Genomic DNA, 22,424 nt, shown 5'->3' on the forward strand with positions numbered 1-22,424 from the left:
TAGAGACATTAGAAGAAACCTTCAGAACCCTACTGAGAGAGATAAAAGATGTACAGATGCCACATTACAATGGTTGTGTTGTAAAGGTGTCAAATTTTGCAGAATGATCTACAGATTCAATACAAATAGGACAAAATCACGATGGGGTGCTTTGAGTGTTAGCTCATCTTCCTTCTTTTCTGTTCACTTGTTTGTGTGTGTGTGTTTACTTCAAGATATTCAGACATTAAAGCATTAGTAATTTATAACTTAAAACTGACTTTGTCTTTTGTTTGGTCTTTTTTTTTTCTTTCAAAATGAACAAATGGTAATGTTTACTGCCAGGAGCACCCAAATCCCTGACCTAACCTGAATATTATAGGGACTTTGGAACAGCCACTACCGTGGAACAGGAACTCCTTCTACAAAGATGCCCAACTAACACAGAGATTTCTCTCTCAGTTGTTTGGCAATTGGCTGAGACCCAAGTTTCATACTGAGGTTCTACTGGCAAGGAGTTGGGTGAGGACTCAACATCTATTGAAGAGCAAGGAGGTTGTAAGTTCATTTGCTTTAAAGATAAAGATAAGGGAGAGGGAGACTGTGACCTGTCCTTAGGATATTCGGGAGGAAAGCTGGGAAGAAGTCTTCGGCAGGAAAAAAAAAAAAGGACAGTCCTTTTCCTTTGCTCAATCCTCTACCTCAAACTATAAATGTTGGAGGGACCAGTGCTTACTGGTCGTCAGCCCCTACTCTTCTGTGTTATCTAGTCTCTTTGGGATCTGTAGGGGCAAGGGTTAACTCAGCAGGCCTGAGTTGCTCAAACCCTGCACATTCCCCCCAAAAGGCCTGTTTCAAAGGACTAGTTCTTGGTCAGCTTCCGGGAACTGAGCTTTTATAATGTTCTATCAGGTAGAAGTGTATTTGCGTGCCTGTACCGGTTTGTCCAGATAGTTATACAATGTCATCTATAGTGAACACACCTGCTTTCCTTCTGGGGGTCGGGAGCTTCAGTGACTGACCCCCTGTAAAAACCGTGGACATTTACATTCAGGGTGAGCCTTCCTGGTTGGCAACACTTCACACATGTTGTCACATATCGCGGGAATCCCCACGTGACTCCACAGAGAAAGGACCCTTGGAAGCTTATGCATGGTTTCCTCCAGACTCCACTTCATCTACACCTTTTCCCTTTGCTGATTTTACTCTCTGTCCTTTTGCTGTAATAAGCCATAACAACGAGTATGACAACTTCTAGGTCCTCTGAATCCTTTAGCAAATCATTGAGCCTGAGGGTGGTCCCGGGGACCCCCGACACAAGATCTCATCTAGCCCCATAACTTCAAATCCCAGTGACAAGCCCTGCTCTATCTAGACTTTTATGAACGTTTACCTGCTTGACTCTCCAACCGATCCTTGACATGTCAAGTCAAATTCTTGATTTCCCCTCTCTATCCCAAATTTGCTCCTCCCCCATTGTTCCTTCAGAAAGTGGTCTGCCAGCCATCCAGTTGCTCTGGCCAGAAACCTGGGGGTCATCCTTGACTCCTCTTTACCTCTAGCAAATCTCATTCTCACAGCTCCATCCTTGAGTCCCTCAGGATTCTAAGCATCTCACGTCTACGCCTCCCCAGGTGCCTCATTCCCATGCTTCACTCTATGTTTTTTCTTGTCATCTCTTAATAGCTCCTTGTTCCTTATCCTCTACCACGATTTGAAAAGACACTGCTCGTCTGACCCATGCATACATCCCATGCTCTACTCCGGCTGACTCAGACTCACACTTCTCCCTTGGTTGCTGTGTCCATCAGTAGTCTTTGCCCATGTTTGGGATGCAGCGAATACTATGGCATCCCCTGCTTCTGGGTATCAGAACTTGGCCCTCTAATTCTAGGCTGCTTTTGCCTTGTTTCTATTGCTTTTAAAGAAACATGAGTCAAAAGCTTAAGATTTGGTGGGATCTAGGGTCCAGAGCCCGAAAAACACATTGAAATAGAATGTCACCAGGTTTACAAAGAGAATGGCTGGAATATAATATGTACGCAATAAATGTCGTTGAATGTGTGATTAAGCATGGCTTCTCTAGGATTTCTGGGGAAAAGATCTCTGCTTCTGTTAGATGAAGGGGTTGATTTGGCAGTACACGTCGTGTTCTGGATTCACAAGCACCTATTACACAAAGAGAAAAGGTAAGTTCCATTTCTAGGTGGGCTTTCCTGGGCTACTTGCTGTAGGAACCCAAACTTTCTGGCATTCTCCTCCCTCATCCTTGAAAATTCTGACGGTCTTCCTCCTTTCTCATTGTATGTCAGTCGTGCTGCCACCTCTCCATTCCTGGAATGGCGCATGCTCCCCCACTGTGGAGGACAGACTCTAAGGTGACCCCCATTATACTCACCTTCTGGTATTCATGCCCTTACGTAATCTTCCCCTTGAACGCAAGACCTGTGACTTGCATCTACCCATTGGAATACGGCAAAGGTGACAGGATGTACATGCTTACATGTATGTGATTCTGTTCTGTAAGAGCATGACATGTGTCATGGCTTTGAAGAAGCAAGATGCGATGTTGTGAGCTGCCTACAGAGAGGGCTACTTGGCAAAGCACAACCTCCAGCTGACAGCCAGTAAGAAACTGAGGCCCTCTTTATGACAGCCTGCAAGGAACTGAATGCTTCCAATAACCATATGAGCTTGGATGTGGATCCTTCCCCAGTCAAGCCTCAGATGAGACCTGAGACTTGGCCAACACCTTTATTTCAGCCTTGCAGAAGACCCATCTAAGCAGTGCCTAGACTCCTGACCCCGGAAGCTGTGATATAATAAATGTGTGTTATTTTAAGCCACTAAGTCTGTGGTAATCTGTTATACAGCAACAGATAACAAAGACATTCACTTCAGGTCCTTTTCACCTGATGCCCCTCGACTCAGAATGTTCTACTCCAGACGCTTTGCATTGTTTGCCCCTTCTCATCCCTTCAGAATCTAGCAGACACTGAGGGGGCTGACCTGACACTCTTCCCCATATCTCCTCCCTTGCCTGCTTCTATTGAAGAGACTGGGAAGGATAACATCTCATTTTCTCAGCCTTCCTTGCAAGAAGAAATACCATGTGACAGCATTCTGACCCAAGGAGATACAAGAGGAAGTGCACTGGGTGAGATGTCCAGGAAGAGCTTTTGTTCTACTGATAAAAGGAAACAAATGCGACTCCTTTCCCCAGACCCTGATGAAGAGAGGGACCTAGAAGGCTATGTTTGTACCAGTTCACAGCTAATCGGAGAGCTGACAACTGTCAGCACAATCCGTCCAACGGCTGGAGTAAGTGTGCTTCTCCTCTGAAAACTGTGAACCTAGAAAACTTTAAGCAGTAGTAGAGGATGTTGTCATATATAATCTGAAGTTATACAGGAGTAGTGACCAGGAAGCTTGCATAGGAATTAAATCTGGACCAAAGACGATGGAACAAATTCATTGATCCGCAAAAATGAGCAACCATAAGAGAGAGAAACTTCCTGATTCCAGTCCCCATGAGGCCCACAAGCAATTTCTGACACTGAGTTATCTGAGATTCCCCACTGTTCTCTCAATTAATCCACACTTTAATTAATCCGAACTACTTTCAAGGGGTTTGTCTTTCTTATTTAAAAAAACCCTAAGATATATAGACATTCACATCTTTTGAGAATGGTTCATCTGACAGGTAATGGAGCAGAATGGAATGTGATACAACAGAGTGAGATGGATTAAAGAGGAATGAACAAGAAATAGAAGGGTGGGGGTGGATTGGGAGCTTGGGATTAGCAGATGCAAACTATTATATATATGTATAACTGAAGCACTTTGCTGTACACCAGAAACTAGCACAACATTGTAAATCAACTATACTTCAGTAAGATAATTTTTTCTAAAAAGTAGAAATTGAAGGGAAGAGAGTGCAATGAAAGGAAATAGAAAACAATGAAACAGAATTGAATGGAAAGGGAAGGGATGAGGAAGGGGAAATGAAGAGATGAGAAAGAAGGAAATGGAAAGAAAATGAAGTGAATGGAAAAGAAATATACAGAATGAGAAGAAATGGAACGTGGTGGGATGAAACAAAAGCCAATCAAATGGAACTGCAAAATGGAAATAAGTAGGATACTGACTAGAAAGGAGTGGAATAGTAGGAAATAGAATGAATGGAGTGGATTAAATATGTGGCTGGAAAGAACAGGAATGAAATGGGATGGGAAGGAAAAGAATGGAAATGAAATAGAGTGATGGTATGGAAATGGAAAGTGATAGGAATAAAATAGACAGTAATGGAATGTGGAAGAAATGAATGGGGTGGGATTAAAAGGAAAAAATAGAAATGGATAAAATGTAATAGGGAGGAGTGGGAAAGAATGGAAAGGAATGAAAGAAGAAAGAGATGAACAGAACACAATGAGACAAAGCAGAGTGGAGTGGGATGGAATGCAAAGGAATGGCATTGAGTGGGGTGGGTGGGAAGTGATGACAAGGAATGGAATGGGAAGAAATAAGAGGAATAAAAGAAGTGAAAAGGAAATAAGAGGAATTTTATGGAAAGACATGGAGTGGGGGGGAGTGGAGTGGAATGGAATGGAAAAATAAAACTAACTGGAATGGAGAGGAAATAGCTGGAATTGAGAAGGAAATGAAGTTAAATGGATAGAAAGGAAATGGATGGAGTGAAAATAAATATAATGGAAATGTGGGATGGAGTAAAATGGAGTGGATTGGAAGGGAATGGAAAGAAATGAACCAGAAAGTGATAGGATGGAAATGGGTGGAATGGGATTGAAAAGATTTTTGAAAGGAAATCTCTTGATAGTTTATCCTACAGATTCTTTAGCAAGAAGGAAAAAGCAGATTAGTGGCAGCTCTCCAACTGTCCAAAGACTCAGTGTGGCATAAAAGTACCTCATATTTTGACTCTGTTTTCTTTTGGTAGAGTTGGGACCAAGGGATGCAACGCAAGCTTGGGCGATGGCTTCCTGGAGCCGCGAGAATAGTCCCCATGGATTGTGGAAGGTGATTCCTTCTTGAAGTGAACAAAGAGATCAGTTAGGGACCACACGTACCGTTTGCCTTAGAATCACAGCAACTGGAAAGTTCCAACTTTCACCCTTCAGAGATCCAGAGACAAAGAGATTTGACCCGGTTCTTACAAAGGATCAGAAGCAGAAATAGGTTTAGGACCCAGGACCCTACCCCTGGCCCAGAACTCTTCCTTCTCACCTGGCTACCTCTGCAATCTCTACTCCAAAACTTCCTTTGCACCCCATCACTTGTTAGGTCAGTGCCACTTCATTTGCAATCCAATTCCAAGCACTGGAAGTGGAAGCAGCACAGTATAGGAGCCAGAGTCCTAGAATCTGACCCAGCTCCCTGTGAGGCTTTGAGCCACTTTTGCCTCATTCCTGGCCCTGCAATGTTCAGTGAAGGAGCTAGACAAGATGACTTCTCAGACTTGTCAAACATAACATTCTCAGACTGTATTCCCTTGCGGCTTCTTTAATAAAATCAAGCTGGGCAAACCTACCTCATAGAACTGCTCTGGAGGGTCTAGTGGCAGCATCTGGGGGAAAAGAAAGTAGTGATGAGGTCGTGGGGCTTGGGATAAAGGCCACCCCTGGAAGTTCTTGGAAATAGCTTAGGCCTCAGAGGCAGTTACATCCCTTCTGATTCCCAGAGCGGGTCCAGGTTAGGCATTGTCATGTTGAAGAGAAAGAAGACAAGAAGAGACGAAAAAGCCATGGAAGGTCTTGAGATCCCCAGAGAAAGCAGAGGAGGAGATGCAGAGAACCCAAGCTGCCACTGGGCATCCTCAAGGGCATATGCCTGAACCCCACCCAACCCCAAGACGTAGGACTGTAACAGCCCTACTGGGCTGGGAAAGGGCCCGACAGTTGGGGGAACAGAAAGGGTCCCTCTGGGGCATTACCCACCTTTTTGACTTGGATCTGGCCTTGAGTGTCAGGTACATTGGCATACATAGGCATGCACCAGTCTAGAGAAAGTGAATGCCAGCCCAGGGCTGGAGTTAGGAAGAGATAGGAGGGAAGGGGCAATTTGCCCAGGTCACTTCTATCCCCAGGAAGGATGTGGCAGAAACCTTCCTTCTTTCTCCCCAGGACTCCCCCTCACATCCCCAGTGATCTTAACCCAGGAATGTCCTGGAAATCAAGTTCTGGGTTAGATAAGCCTGTTTGATGACACAGATGAGGACAGAAGTCTAAGACTTAGCCCCAGTTGTACCAGGGTCCTCTTTAGCCTGGGTTTATCGTATATCCTCCCTGGTCTTGGTTTTCTTCTCTGTAAAACTGAGCTGAATTGGAGAGTCTCCAGGGGACGTCCACTTCATGAGCCCAGCATACCAGAATCGTAGGCCAGACATGATAAAGATGTTTCATGTTGCCTTTGGTCAATTCCCATCCATTAGTAGAGGGTGACAGAGGCACTGTGTTGACATGGACTTTGAGACTGGTTTGGAGTATAGCAGGGAGGAGTGTTGTGATTGATTCTCTCAGTTTATAGCACTCAATTCACGAAGTTTTCTGAGAGTGGGGAAGAAAAGGGTGGCAGCACGTTGCCGTTGGCTGTTGGAACCAATCTCATCCATTTTCCAGATGGGGACCCGGAGACTCTAAGAGTACAGGGCTTGCCCATGATGGCAGAGTGACTTGGGGGTAAGCTGGGGGCAGAGGCCTGGGCTCTCTGCACCAGCCTCTTCTCCAGACCTCACTGCTGCCCTGGGCATCAGCTATGGAGTCATTTACTGCGACCGGGCTCTGCAAGGTGACCCTCTTCAGAGGTGGGTGTCGTGACCTCATAGATGGGTCCCTCTGTTGTTCTCCTTGAGGGCCTGAAAACCCAAGACCCTCGTTCTTCTGTGCCTCTAGTCCTTGCCCATCTGCACAGGCTCTGCCTATATCCCATGTACATTTTGGGCAATGTGCCAAACCCTCTCAATTCCCCACGTGCCACGGATTCCGCTCAGCACCAAGGTCAGCAACACTTCTGCCAGTCAGGTCCCCTGTGGGCCACACCCCCATCCCATGCCCAGGTTTACCCTTTGGCATTTCTGATGTAGAGGAAACAGCCCAGCCCTGTGGCCAGAGCAATGACAGCCTAGATCCCAATGCTAACGCCAGCGATGGCCCCTTCAGAGAGGGTTGACCCGGGACCTGGGCAAGGAGAGAGAATCAGGACCTGGGTGTGACACACCCTCATCCCTGTCCCCAGCCCCATTCCCAAGTTTGTGGCTTTATCTCCACTTGATAATTTGATGAGCATTTGTTTTCAAGCCATCGGGAAGCTGAAGTTTGTGGTAGTAATAGAATCATTTCTGGAGTCAAACAGCCTAAGTTCACATCTCAGCTGTGTGACCTTGGCCATGCCATGCTACTTAACCACTCCGTGTGTCCATTGGCTCTTCTGTAAAGAGAGATAATATGAAGCCTATTCTATATGGTTGCTGAAAAGGTTAAACGTATATGTATTCACGTTCAGTATATGCAATGTTTAGTATGTTCAATGTAGGTGAAGTATTTAGACCTACAGTGATCAGTCAATGTTGGTGTGACGATGTTACTAACTAGGATGATGGATTAATATGGCCTTCAGGGCTTCCCTGGTGGCGCAGTGGTTGAGAATCTGCCTGCTTATGCAGGGGACGTGGGTTCGTGCCCCGGTCCGGGAAGATCCCACATGCCGTGGAGCGGCTGGGCCCGTGAGCCATGGCCGCTGAGCCTGCGCGACCGGAGCCTGTGCTCCGCAACGGCAGAGGCCACAGCAGTGAGAGGCCCGCGTACCGCAAAAAAAAAAGAAAAATTGAGGAATGAATGTTCCCACAAAGATGGGCAATAAAATGTGAACTATTAATTATATCCAGGACTGGGAAAAGAGACCCTTCCAAACACTGTTAGAGAAACTAAATTGATAAAATCTTTGGGATGTCAGTATTTATTAAAATGTATAATACGTGTACCCTTTTCATCCAGAAATTCCACTTCTGAGAGTCTATCCTACAGAAAGAGTCACACATGTGGACAAAGGTATAGGTATCAGATGGTTCACTGAGGCTTTGTTCTTAATTGCAAAGGATTAGAAACAAGCTGAATGTTGACTGACAACAGAGTGATTAAATAAATGCTAGTAAATTTCTACTATGAGATATTAGAAAGTCATTACAAATAATGAGGTAAGTCTGCTGATATGGAACGATCCCCCAAAACATACTATTAATTGGAAAGAAAACTACAAATAACAACAAAAAAAACAACCACGGGATTATGTAAGCATTTTTTGAGAGCTCTAGAAAGATCTACACCAAACTAATAAGAGATATGGTGTATATCTGTTGGAATTTTTAGCTGTCTGGTACCCCTTCCTGTGTTTGGAAAAATGCCGACCATGTGGGTCTTGGGAATAGGCTGAACGCATCCTTCCCAACTGAAGCCTCAAAGTTCAGATGTTTGTTTTCCCAGCCTCCCTTGAGTTAGGAAACAGACACATGACCAGGAGTCAGGCAACCTGACCTGCCCTCCTGGGACTTTGAATTGAGAGCTAGTGACATAAAGAAGCAGGACAAGGGGGTTCCCTGGTGGTCTAGTGGTTAGGATTTTGCACTTTCACTGCCGTGGCCCAGGTTCACCCCCTGGTTGGGGAACTGAGATCCCACAAGCCACGAGGTGCAGCCAAAAGAAAAAAAATATTTAGAAGCAGGACAATTAATTCTTCACGTGGGGAGCAGAGGCACAGGTAGCAGACCGGTTCCAGCCCTGGGACACAAGCTGTGGATGCCCGTGCTGAGGGTTCCCCGGGGCTGTGCTCTTGAGTGCCGAACCCCTTTATTACCGCAGCAGGCAGAGTTCTCAGTTGCAGACAACAGGGTCCACTCTAGTGAGTCCAAGCAGGGCTGGATTTATTCTGCGTTTTGAGCAGCTTCTTGACAACTGGAAAGGTTGGAGGAACTGGCTCCAATGTGGGCTTCCAGTTGAAGATCATAGGGGGCCCCAGAACCGGGTTGGCTTTGTCACAAAATAATAGTGGGGTCCAGTTTGGGGGAGAGGAGCCTGGTGGAGGGATGGTTTTGATCACCCCAAAAGTGAGTAGGAAAGGCAGGAGGGTGCCCAGACCCCCATCTTGTGGGCTCAGGGTAGGAACAAGGGAGGGAACCATTGGGAGACATACGATTACACTCGACTGAGACAAGAGGGCTCAGAAGCCACGTCGAGGGTCTACATTTTTTTTTTTTTTTTTTTTGCAGTACACGGGCCTCTCATTGTTGTGGCCTCTCCCGTTGCGGAGCACAGGCTCCGGACGCACAGGCCCAGCGGCCATGGCTCACGGGCCCAGCCGCTCCGCGGCATGTGGGATCTTCCCGGACCGGGGCACGAACCCGCGTCCCCTGCATCGGCAGGCGGACTCTCAACCACTGCGCCACCAGGGAAGCCCCGAGGGTCCACATTTAATAAGCACAGTCCTGGAGCTTACTCTTTTCCCCTTACTCTACACCATTTTTTTTTTACATTGTGCATGGTTTCTCTAACTTTTTAATGCTGCATAGTGTTCCACTGTAAGACTATATCATAACTTATATAGTCAGGCCCCTGTGTAGGGACATTTGAGTGGTTCCCAAGCTCATACCTGTGCAAGAGTATCTGTGGAATAAATGCCCAGAAACTGAGTCAACTGGTGAATGTACTGTAGTTACAGTTAAAACTTAGAGGGCAAGGTGACCCCAGCAAACTGGAGGACTCGGGGATGGCCAGGCAGGTGTGTCCTAAACACCTCAGACTTTGTTATGCGCTGGTCTTGCCTGTCGACAAACAACGCTGTGGCCGGACTGGCCCTTGTGCGTTTTATTATGATTGCAAGACACCCTTCATCAATATCCTTCAGGAAACTTTGGGGGAAAAGTTTTATCACAGGTCCTGGAAATTACACAGCACACGTGGGGTCACACAGTGAGGTCATGGGTAGAGAAAGAGAGAGAGAGAGAGGGAACCAGCACAGGCCTGGGGTTCTGCTTTCATTGGGGTCAAGGGTGGAGGCCTAAGGTTTCATGGGTTCACTCTTTATTGGTGAATTTAGAGTACAAGAGTGGGAACTTAAAGCATGGGAAGAGAAAAAACAAGTGGACCGAATGGTCAGTTATGGAAACCAACCAAGATCTCTAAAACAAAGGAGCCTGGGGCAGGAGGTGGGGTGGGAGTGGTGGGGTGTGGAAGTAGTCTGGGCACTTTATCTATTGGGTTGGCCAAAACATTCTGGCCAACCCAATAGTTACGTGGCTGGTAGCGTTTTTAGTCCAGATAGCCGACTTTGAAGTGGATGCCTCAGCAATCAAAGCTTAAATCAGGCACTTGCATTACAAAAAAGAGAGAACCCAACTGCCAGGCCTTAAGCTACAGACTCTCGCCCCTGCCTGTCTCCAGCACCCACAGCCTTGGCAGTCACCTCGATCCACAACTTTGCATCCACCGGAACTAACTCTGACCTTCATCCCGATTTCTGCTAGTCACCACAAGGGGTTCCAGAAGCCTAGATCGCCCTTCATCTTCTACACTTTAATCCCCTTATGACTCAGCAAGTTTTACTTTCCATCCCCGACTTTCCCACCTCTCACCACAACTCCTGAAACCTTTCCACTGAGCTCCCAGAAAGTCAGGTTCTGTACCAACCAGATCACAGAAGGCAACCTCTTCTGCCTTCTCTTTGCTGCAAGGGAAACCTGCTCTCCCCCAGGGAACATCTCTTCCCCGTAGCCTTCTCTAGGGGTGGTTATTTTCTTCTCTCCCACAGCCCTCTGCCAACGAGATTAGAGGCAGGTGGGTGGCCCTTTTTCTCTTCACTGCTGCTTCCAGACCACAGAAGTCCTCATGGAAGGTTCTCTGACCTGACATCTCAGCTCACTTATTCATCTTTAGCTGCCTGCATTCTATGATGCCTACGTATTGAGCTTTTCATTTCAGCTGTTATACTTTTCACAACGAATGCCTCTGGTTGTGTCGTCTTTATAATGTGCTCCTCTGGCTTCTCACTTCCAATACTCTTTCATCTACCAGAGGATATCAAGTTTATTTTCACTTCTTGTTCTGTCTGCTCCAGTTATTCTGCTGTCTGGAATAGTGGTTCATCTCCTCTTTATTATATGCCGTTAGCTCTCTTAAGTGTTGGTTTTCCTGAAATACACGTGGAATTGAGGTTCGTCTGTCTGAACTGACATCAGAATCGTGTGTGATCAGCACCTGGCCAGATCCACTTAGGAGGGAAGGAATAAAGGAAGCGAGAGAGGAGAGGAATGGACTGGGAGTTCGGGGTTATCAGATGCAAACTATTGTGTATAGAATGGATAAACAACAAGGTCCTACTGTACAGCACAGGGAACTCTATTCAATACCCTGTGACAAACCATAATGGAAAAGAACATGAAAAAGAATATATATATGTGTGTGTGTGTATAACTGAATCACTTTGCTCTACAGCAGAAATCAATACAACATTGTAAATCGACTACACTTCAATAAAATAAATTTTAAAAAAAGGAAGTGAGAGGTGTCAACAGCCTGGCTTCTGGAAGCAAAGGGCTCTGAACATATTGATTTAGGAAGCAAATTGGAAATGCTTCCAAGTATGGGCTCTGGGTTCGAATTCTGACTCACTGCTTTCCAGCTGAGTGATCTTGGGCAAGTTACTAGACCTCTCTGAGCCTCCATTTCCTCATCTGATAAATAGAGGTTACTATATACTTTTTCTTTTTTTCTTTTTTTTGGCTGCGTCAGGTCTTTCTCTAGCTGCGGCGAGTAGTGGGCTGCTCTTCATTGCAGTGCGCGGGTTTCTCACTGCGGTGGCTTCACTTTGTTGTGGATCATGGGCTCTAGGCGTGCAGGCTTCAGTAGTTGTGGCCCGCAGGCTCTAGAGCGCAGGCTCAGTAGTTGGGGCACACGGGCTTAGTTGCTCCACGGCATGTGGGATCTTCCCAGACCAGGGCTCGAACCAGCGTCCCCTGCATTGGCAGGCGGATTCTTAACCACTGCGCCACCGGGGAAGTCCCGATATACGTTTATCATGAGGTTGTTAAGATATTAAAATGGCTGCTCATTCTTCCACGAAGAGGTGGGGACCACAACCCCTCCCCTGGAATCTGGGCCAACTTGGGACTCTTTCAACCAATAGTGTAAGACAGAAGTGATGCTGCATGACTCTCCTGGTGAGGTCATAAAAGGCCACGGAGCTTCCATCTAGTTCTCTCGGTATATTAGCTTCCTGTGGCCGCTATAACAAACTCCACGAGCACAGCGGCTTAAGGAAACATCGATGTATTATTTCACCGTTCAGGAAGTCAGACATTTACGATGGCTTGGCGGTGCTGCCTTCCTCTGCGTGCTAGGGCGGAATCCATTTCCTTCCCTTTCCCCTATTGCAGAGGCCATCTGCACTCCTTGGATTAGCTCACGGCTCCTTCCCCACATCACTCCGACCTCTGCTTCCACCGTCATGCCTCCTTCTCCGACTCAGCTCCTCTGCTTCCCTCTTATGAGGATTCGTGATTACACTGGGTCCATCTACATAAGCCAGGATGATCTCTCCGTCTCAAGATCGTTAGCCTAATTACATCTGCAAAGTCCCTTTTGCCATGCGAAGTGACATATTCACAGGTTCAAGAGACTAAGACGTGGACATCTTTAGGGGACCATTACTCAGCTGACCACAGTTGGATAGATGTCTCCTCCCTGTGCCTCAGTTTCCTCATCCTTAAAATGGGGGTAACAACAGTACCCACCTCTGAGGTTGTGGTGAAGATTAAATGAAATCGTAAGTGATTGGAACCAGACCTGGCACCAAAAAGGGCTCAAAAGTATTAGCTATTGTCTTAGTTTAGAATCTCCCAGAACATGACCCTGAAACTTCCTAGTTAGTCTGGGAAGTGCAGTGAACAGTGGTGGGAGGTGATACAGGGAAGGGAAATTAAATAATAAAGGGTGGCCACTAAGCCAGCTGCCACTTCAGGTAACCAGAGATCAAGCCACCAGGGAGAGTCTGGGAAGTGGGACAGAGTGCACACCTGAGGGGCGAGGGCGCTGTTTTTGCTCCAGTTTCCCTCAGTTGTCACCTGAGGGCTGCTCTCCCAGGGTGTTAATTTCCTGGCACTCCCAGTCTGGCCCAAGCTGGCAGAGTGGCCTTCTGTGGTTCCAGAAAATAGCTCGCAGGTACCAAGATGCACACTGGAAGTCCACTAGAGTGCCACGAGACATATGAGGGATACGGGCAAGGCTCTGAGAGCATCTGCTGCAACTGTTGCTGTTTTTTTTAATGTTGTATTTTTAATAATATACCACATTTTGAGATAGTTTTTATGATAAGTATGTAAAGGAAAAACTTGAAATTATATTCAAACTATACCTTGTTAGATACACTATGATCTTCAAAATTTCCTATATCAAAGTTTGTAGTTCGCATTTTTATTCAAAGGATGGCAGCATATTTAAAATTATGTAAAAATATGATTCCATGAGTCTCAGTAAAACATTACAGCATATCCAGGTGTATAAGATTGTGGGTGATTAGATCACATTTCACTCTAAGAATTAGCTGAATCGTTAGAGAAGGCTTCCCATCAAAGATACCTATAAATCAACTTTAAATCCTCTTTAAAAATAGTATTTTAAAAGAATTTTAAAAGAATACCTCACATTTGCAATGTCATTTTCCTTATGAGCTAAGCCTTCCCTTGCTTTTTAAATTCATAACATTAGCCTGTGTTATTTATTTATTTTTTTAGCCTGTGTTATTTGAGTGTTCAATTTACACTATTGAAAGCTGTATGGAGATATATTCGATATATCTTGCATCTTAAATTTTACATTTAATTAAGTGATAAACACATGTTAAACCCCCATCATTTTAAATATTATACCCAGCTAAACTGGATAAGAATTCATGCAAGCTGTGTGAATGATCCTGAAACCGAGTCCCCCTAAAACCGAGTCCCTCTGTCCAGTTTATAATTAACCTGTCTATCCACAACTTTATTCCCTTTCTTGTCCTGAAACTGCTCCCCATCAAGATTGAGGAGTATCAAAGAAAGGGGGGTTTTCACCAAGCAGGACCCCATGGGGCCTTCCTGGGACAGACACCCCCCCACAAGTCCTCCACCTGCCTCTTGTTTATAGAAAAGCTTTAGCCTCCTAGGCCTTCCCCAACTTTCAAGTCAGAGAAGTGAGAAAAATGCAGAAACAAAGGAAAACAGTCAAACAAGACAAAACAACAATGGTCTAGCCATTAAACAAAGTCAAGGACCGTTAGTTCCTCCTCAAGGACTATAGATAATATCCTGAGCCATATCCTTGAAGAAGCTAACTGTATGCGGACCGCAAGCACAGAGATTCCAAACTAGTTGGAACCAGAAGGTTGATGACGCTGACTCCCAATCACCTCACCACCAACCAGGCAGAAGAATGTCCACAAGCTGGTCCCGCACCCCGCAACACTCTCCCTCACCCTGTCTTTACAACCTTTCCCTGAAAGCCACTGGAGAGTTTGGGTCTTTTGAGCATTAGCTGCCCATCCTCCTTGCTTGATGCCCTGCAATAAACACTGCACTCTCCTTCACCACAACCCAGCGTCAGGAGATCGGCTTTACGGCAAGTCAGTGAGCAGACCCAAGTTTGGTTGAGCGACACTCCTGAGGCTGTGGAAGAGAAGCGCTAAAGGCACAGCCCTCTAGCTCTTAGTGCCTGCCGAGGCTGCCTGAGCCTCCTGCTTGAGGTTTTGTGTCGTGGGTCACCCCCACCTCATCCCCTTGGCATGAGACATGAACTAGGTATCAATGGGCAGTGGACAAAGGAGGCCACACAAGAGGGAGGCAAACCACTCCCAAGAGGCTCAGCAGGAAACTGCCCCACTAGATGGACAGCATATTCAATGCAGCAAACCACCCCCAAGAAGTGCACTCAAAGCAAATCAGGGTTTGGGGCCCCTGAGAAGGCCCACGTACTGCCAACACACTGCTGGCCTTAAAGGGCAGGAAATCCCAACGTGAAATCATTCAAGTGTGAAGAGGTTTTTTTATCAAAAGGTCAAAGGCTGCCTCCAAATCAAAGACAGGATGGGGCCGGGTCTCATGCACCTGAGCATCCAGGGCCCCCCACACCCTCAGAGCAGCTTCTCTCCATTTCCCTGAACTCAGACGGACCAGGTTCAAATCCCACTTCATGCCCCACAAGCTGTGTGATCTCCAGTTGCGTGACCCCTCTGACCCTCAGTATCCTCATCTTGTTCTCACACACAAGAGGGAAAATATTAACTTTCCTTCCTGTGGAAATACTGCCTGGCCAACAGCGTGGCTTTGGGTCTGTTATCATATATGTGTATATATTATGTGTGATTATAACATATAATTATATATGTTACGTATAATGTGCATTATTATTCTTAATATTAATTATCCTCTTGGGGACTTCCCTGGTGGCGCAGTGGTTGAGAGTCCGCCTGCCAATGCAGGGGACATGGGTTTGAGCCTTGGTCCGGGAAGATCCCACATGCTGCGGAGCAACTAAGCCCGTGAGCCACAACTACTGAACCTGCACTCTAGAGCCCACAAGTCACAACTACTGAGCCTGCGAGCCACAACTACTGAAGCCTGTGCGCCTACAGCCCATGCTCCGCAACAAGAGAAGCCACCGCAACGAGAAGCCCATGCACCACAACGATGAGTAGCCCCCGCTCGCCACAACTAGAGAAAGCCTACGCGCAGCAACAAAGACCCAACACAGCCAACAAAAAATAAAGAATTAAAAAAAAAAAATCCTCTCACTGACAAGCTCTCTCCACCAAGGGAAGAAAATGGCTGCAGCAGACCCCGACTTTGTCTCTGAAAGTCAGCCACCAGGGGGCGCATGACTCCCTGGTTTTAAGTCCCAGACACCACTTCTCCCTGAAGCCTGCTGGTGCCAGTCTTGGACATTCTGAGGCCTCTTCTCTAGACAGTTCGTGGAAATGGAATCAGATGTCATGTGGTCTTTCGTTTCCAACCTCTTTTGCTCAGCATCACGCATCTGAGACGCATCCAAGTTGTGTGGATCAAGAGCTCATTCCGTTTTATGTAAATTGGTGCAGCCACTATGGAAAACAGTACGGAAGTTCCTCAAAACACTAAAATTACAGTTGCCATATAATACAGCAATCCCACTCCTGGGCATATAACCAGACAAAACTATAATTCGAAAAGATACACGCACCAATATGTTCATAGCAGCACTATTCACAATAGCCAAGATGTGGAAGCAAACTAAATGTCCATTGACAGATGAATGGATAAAGAAGATGTGGTACATATATATAATGGAGTACTACTCAGCCATAAAAAAGAATGAAATAATGCCATTTGCAGCAACAGGGCTGGATCTAGGGATTATCATACTAAGTGAAGTAAGCCAGACAGAGATAAATGTCATATGATATCACTTATATGTGGAATGTAAAATATGACACAAATGAACTTATTTATGAAACAGAAACAGACTCACAGACATAGAGAACAGACTTGTGGTTGCCAAGGGTGGGGGGCGGGGGCGGGAGGGAAGAATTCGGAGTTTGGGGTTAGCGGATGCAAACTATTATATACAGAATGGATAAACAAGGTCCTACTGTATAGCACAGGGAACTATATTCAATATCCTATAATAAACCATAATGGAAAAGAATATGAAAAAGAATGTATATATATATATAACTGAATCACTTTGCTCTATAGCAGAAATTAACACAACACTGTAAATCAACTATACTTCAATAAAATAAATTTTTTTAAAAATAGAGCTCATTCTGTTTTATTGCCAAGTGGTCTTCCACTGTATCGATGGTCCGCAATTTGTTTCCCTGTTCTTCTGGTGATGGACATTTGGATTATTTCCAGTTGGGGCTGTTATGAATAATGCATGAACATACAGGTAGTGCTCTGGACACATATGCCCAAGTCTTCGTGTGGAGGCTCTACCTCAGCTCTGAACTGCATTTATGCTATTTGGGGAATGGCCCCCTCAGTGACTGAAGTTGGTGGGGCCACTGGAGCCTAGACATTTCTGCCCAGTGCAGGACCTCTCCAAGGGGCCGTCATGGCTCCAGAGCTCCTCCCTGGGTGGCTGGTACTGTCAGGTCGGCACATGGTCCGTGTTCCCCTCTCCTCTCCTGTCGCAGGTGTGCCTTTCCAGCAAACCTCTTGTACCACTAACTCGGTCTCGGTGACTGCTTGCCAGAGAACCCAGCCTGAGACACACTTGAAAAGTGCTCGGAAGGGTACCTGGCACACTGCTCATCATTGTGATTATCGTGCAGAGGAAGTCACACGGATTCCGGTGCTGGATGCCGGGGTTCAGCTCCAACCCACAAAAGCCACCGCTGAGGGGAGAACAGCAGTGCCAGTGTCTGCCCCACCTGGGCCCACCCATGGAGAGCTTTCTAGGAGCCTCCACGGCTCAGCCCAAAAGAGGGAGAGGGTGAGGAAGGAGGGGGTCAGAATCCCAAGCAGAGAAAATAGAGGAGAATTTCCCACCCTCTTTGTTCTGCCCTCAGCTTCCCAGCCTGAAGCCGCCTTCACTGGAGGAAGCAAGAATCTCTGTAACATTCTGAGTTTTCATGATGAAATGGTGCTGCATATTTTTATTACTGAACCGAGACAGCTCTTGGGACAAAAAGTGGCTTCAGGATCTCTTATAACTGAAGAGGATCTGAAACATATGCATCCTGTCTGATGCAGTTGTTTCCAAAGGGCATGGGAGAATTGGCCCACATAGCGATCTACGTGGACGGGGAAGGAAAAACACAGATATGAGGTCGGCTTGTGCCCCTGGAATCCTGATACCTCCACTTGGGAGACGTGGTGGTTCCACCATGGTGATTCCCTGCCCCTCCCTGAAGACTCTAGGACAAAAACCATTAGGTGGGGCATCCAGTAGGCAGGGGTTGAGGGGGAGCTCTCTGGACCAGAGCAGGGAGTCAGAGCCTGTCCAGGGTGAAGCGGACGTCTACACATGGGGGCAGGGAGCAGGCATGGGAGAAGGTTACACATAACACTAAGAGGGTCCATCAAGTAAGCAAATGAATTCATGATAACAGGAGCTGGGTATCTCAGTGTCAGAGTGGGGAGGCCCAAAAACAGGAAGCGAGAAAGCTAGCATGGCACTGTGGCAGTGGGTTGGAATTGAAGGCATCAGTGTGTACCTGAGGTTTTCCCCAGGTAGTCAGAGATACAGGCAGACATAAATGTGTGTGTGCACTAAATGGTACCGAGCACGCAGATTTTGGCTTCTAAGTACCATTAACCACTAACAGGAAGCAGGGCTCTTTGAAGATAGGGCTCATTCTGAGGACAGGGCAGCAAAAGTTCAAGGTGAGCCAGGCACATCTTGTTGTGCCAGAAAGTAAAGACATGCACAAGGAAGGATGGGGCCATGTTGACAGGATACAGAAGCCACCTGACATCCGATGGCCAAAAAAGGGATAATTGGGGCATCAAAATAAATAATGATGACATGTTTGTTTTCTATGGCTGAGGTAACCAAGCACCACAGAGTGGCTCAAACAACAGAAATTGATTGTCTCACAGTCCTGGAGTCCAAGATCAAGGTGTCGGCAGGGTTGGTTCCTTCTGAGGTCTGTGAGGGAGCGCTGTCGGTCCCCCTGCGTCTCTCTCAGCTTCTGGTGGTCTGCAAGCAAACTTCGCTTTCCTTGGCTTGCAGAAGCCTCACCCCGATCTCCACTTTCATTTTCACATGGCAGTCTCCCCATGAATCTGTGACTCAATCTCCCCTTTTCATAAGGACACGAATCATTTTGGAGTAGGGACCCACCCTACTTCAGTATGACCTCATCTTAAATAATTACATCTGCGATGACCCTATTTCCAAATAAGGTCACATTCTGAAGCCCTAGGGAGTTAGGACTTCAATAGATTTTGAATTTTGAGGGGGACACAACTCAACCCACGATACACAATAACATTATAATGCAATGAATAGGAAGCCACATGTCCATACTGACATATCAATACTGATTTATATAAATTAATTCATTCACAAAGTATATGTATGATAAGGAACATGATATTTACATAGTCTCAAAGTACCTCCCCATTAGTTAGTTATTCATTACAAAGGGCCTCTTTAAAGAGGCCCCATCTCCAAATACAGTCACATGGGGGTTAAGGACTTCAACCTATGAATTTCAGGGGCAGGGGACAAGACTCGGTCCATAACAACTGCCCTGCCCCTGAGGAGGGGAACTCTGAGGGGATGTTGTACAGTGATTTGCAGAGGTCCCCAGCAGTGACCTGCTCATCAATACCCCCAGGGTTGCCTCCTTCTCCTCCCACTTCCCCACCGTTACGGGTGCTTCCTGGGATCGTGCAACCAACCGAACCACACATCCTTGAATCCTGGTCACCGGAGCTGCTTCTGGGGACCCTGAACTCACCCGGTGCCCCTACCTCCAGCCTTGGACCAGATGCCCAGCCTGGCGGTAGGGGAGTGGGGCGGCCAGATACCAGCGTCCCTTGGGGCAGGGGCGAGCACATCTCGTGCAACTTCAGAATCCCAGTCTGGACACCAGATTTTCGCTGGCTGACAAGAGTCTCTTTCCCAGGGAATCTGGGACCAAGACCAAGAGATTCTGGCTCAGCCTCTTAAAGGACGTGAAAACGGGAGCGGGAGGCAGCCTCCTTTCTCCATGCTGGGCACTGAGAGGCAGGGGAAGCAGAGCTGCAGGAGAGGAGAAGAAAGATGGACAGAGACACATAGAGGTGAGGTAGTGTGGGGCTTGGTTGAGGCTGTGAGGCTGTCCACTTCTGCTTCCTTTCTCTTCTGAGACCTGGCTGTGTCCTAGGATACGCTCCTTCCTGTTTTAAGGTGTCCTGGGTTAGTGCCCCAGTTACTATTGCTGCAAAACAAAGTACCCCAACGTCAGGCAGCTTGAAACAACCACGTTATTCTCTCTCCCAACTTCTATGGGTCAGGAATGCAGGAAGGGCTCCGTGGAGTGGTCCTAGCTTGGGACCCCTCAGGCAGGTGCAATCAGCCATGCCACTCCTACAAGCAGTGAGACAATTCCTTCTTATTTAAGCCACTACATTCAGGGATAATTTGTTTACACAGCAATTGACAATGAATACACCTAGAAAGTGGCAGAGCTGAGGCTCCGACTGAGATCCGAGTCTAAGATTGGTGTTTTCCGGCTTAGAAAATATCGAAGCTCCAAGCCCGGGCAGGGCTGGGAAGACTTTTGGGGGATTGCAGGTGGTGACGATTGGGGAAGGGGGCAGATGTAATGATCTCCTGAAAGGGAAGGCTGGCAATTTTGTGAATGAACCCTGAAACAAGACAGACACACACACACAAGGGTATAGAAGGTGGTCTGACTCCTGCCTGTTTCCTTGGGAAAGCTTTTTGGTTTGAGTTTTAGTGTAGTATGTGTTTGTTTCTTTGTGATTCCAGCCAACTTTTAATGAGGAAAAATGTCAAGCCTACTCACAGGTGAGAGCAGTACAACGAACATCTATATCTCTTTACATAGATTTCACAAACCGTTAACATTCTGCCACATCCGTTTTAACACACTCCAAACTTTTTCTCGTGCATTTAGAGGACAAATATGCAGGACCTAAAGAGACAGCTCAAATTCTCACAAAGCTGACACCCACGTAAGCACGAGCTAGAGCCTGCCAGGGACAGAGGCTGCCCTTGTGCCTCACTCCGACTCACCACCTCCACCCTCCTCCCCAAAGGCACACCACATCATTGGGGCAGGTGTGAAAGGAGATGGTTCATCTTCTGGGGAGGGTTAAAGATTCCTAGGAAAATCAGCAGAAAGCTCTCCAGGCCTCTCTCCGAGCTGAAAATGCAGACAGGCACAACAGTTCGCCACTCAGTTTGAAGAGATTTCCCAGCCCTGAAGTTCACCCCGGGTACGAACCTCCTCCGGGAAAGGGCGGAAGCAGGTACCTACAGCTGGCTCCAGGGGGCGCCTGGGAGACTCTGGACTCAGGCAGCTCTGCAAGGCCCAGCAAGAGTTCCTGGCCTTCCTCTTCCTCCCACAGGAATCTAGCTGCTCCCCCAGCTTCCCTCTGCAAGCGACCAGAGGACGCACTTCTGCACGGATGCTGGCTTTGTCAATGCGGGGCATCGGGGAGCAGATGTGAACAAGCAGATCTTGGCCCGGAGGGAAAATCGGAGCTCACCCAAATGGAGTCTGGGCTGACCGATGGGTTTGTGAGCACAGGTGGGACATTTTAAAATGTAGATGTTATTTTTATTCAGACATGGTGAGATCAAGAGGTCAGGAGACGACTGCCACTAGAAAGATAGTTTATGACTCACAGGTCCCAAGATGCGGGGGATGATCCAAGCATGAAGGGTCCCATGAGAGAACAGTGAGGTTGGTCTCAGGCCTGGGTGGGGAGGGGGGTAAGTGGGCGAGAGCCTTTATTGTGGTTTTTACAGGAAGGAACGGTGGGGGGTGTGGGGCGGGGGAGCAGGGTTAAGCACGTTTAAAATTGGCTAGTTTGAATCATTTCAGTGGGCTCTGGGGCGTAAGGGGCTGTCCCTAGTCGATTGATGCCTGGCCCTCGGGCAGTTAGGATAGGGAGATAGTGGCCCAAAACTGGAAAGTCCCAGAAAAAGAAAGTAGCTGGGGTAGTGAGCTCTGGCTTCGTTAGTTTGCATGTGAAAGGCCCGCTGGCAGGCAAGTCATTTGCTATGTCTAGGAATCAGCCAACCCTGTAGGCCGTCCAGGGTCAGCAAGGCCTCAGGTGCATCATAATACAGAAAACTTTTAAATGCAGTTAAAACAATCCACGAGCCAAGAAACCTGCTAAGCACTTTCTCCGCGTTAGCTCTTTTAGCCCTCACAGCAAAATATAAGGCATGATCAAATTTATCTGAGGGACTTCCCTGTTGTTCTGGTGGTAAATCAGCCTTCCAATGCAGAGGACGAGGCTTCCATCCCTGGTCAGGAAACTAAGAGCCCCCCCATGCCTCAGGGCAAGTAAGCCCGCATGCCACAACTACTGAGCTCACACGCCTCAGCTAGAGCCCACGTGCCACAACTAGAGAAGAGAAAACCCGCACGCCACAACTAGAGAAGCCCATGCGCCACACCTAGAGAAAACCCGCACGCCACAACTAGAGAAGCCCATGCGCCACACCTAGAGAAGCCCATGCACCACAACGAAGACCCCACACACCGCAACTAAGACCCGATGCAGCCAAAATTAAATAAATAAATAAATCCTTTAAAAAAAATTTATCTTATAAAGACACTGGGAACATTTCCTGCAGTTTGACAACTCAGATTTAATTCATGCTGCAGCAAAGGAGTTCGAATCCCCATGGGCTGTCTCCCCCAACAGGAGACCCAGTGTTATATGAGATGTGGGGAAG

At 47.1% G+C, this 22,424-nt stretch overlaps 1 protein-coding gene across 7 annotated transcripts in view; it reads right to left on the minus strand.

Annotated features, from left to right (window-relative positions):
- ZNF180 (zinc finger protein 180) overlaps positions 1-22,424 on the minus strand; it is an 87,290-nt gene that overhangs the window by 28,428 nt on the left and 36,438 nt on the right. For 3 of the 7 annotated variants that reach the window (XM_073795947.1, XM_073795943.1, XM_073795941.1), the window contains 2 exons: positions 5,528-5,563; positions 4,906-5,026 (listed from right to left, as the gene is read on the minus strand). In XM_073795947.1, coding sequence (XP_073652048.1) covers positions 4,906-5,026; positions 5,528-5,532 — 126 coding nt within the window. In that variant the 5' untranslated portion in view covers positions 5,533-5,563. Of the gene's footprint in view, positions 1-4,905; positions 5,027-5,527; positions 5,564-5,933; positions 5,996-22,424 lie in introns of all 7 variants that reach the window. The other 4 variants (XM_073795946.1, XM_073795944.1, XM_073795945.1 and 1 more) reach the window with 3 other exon arrangements.

Source organism: Tursiops truncatus, chromosome 19 (genome assembly GCF_011762595.2).
Source record: "Tursiops truncatus isolate mTurTru1 chromosome 19, mTurTru1.mat.Y, whole genome shotgun sequence".
Taxonomy (NCBI): Eukaryota; Metazoa; Chordata; class Mammalia; order Artiodactyla; family Delphinidae; genus Tursiops; species Tursiops truncatus.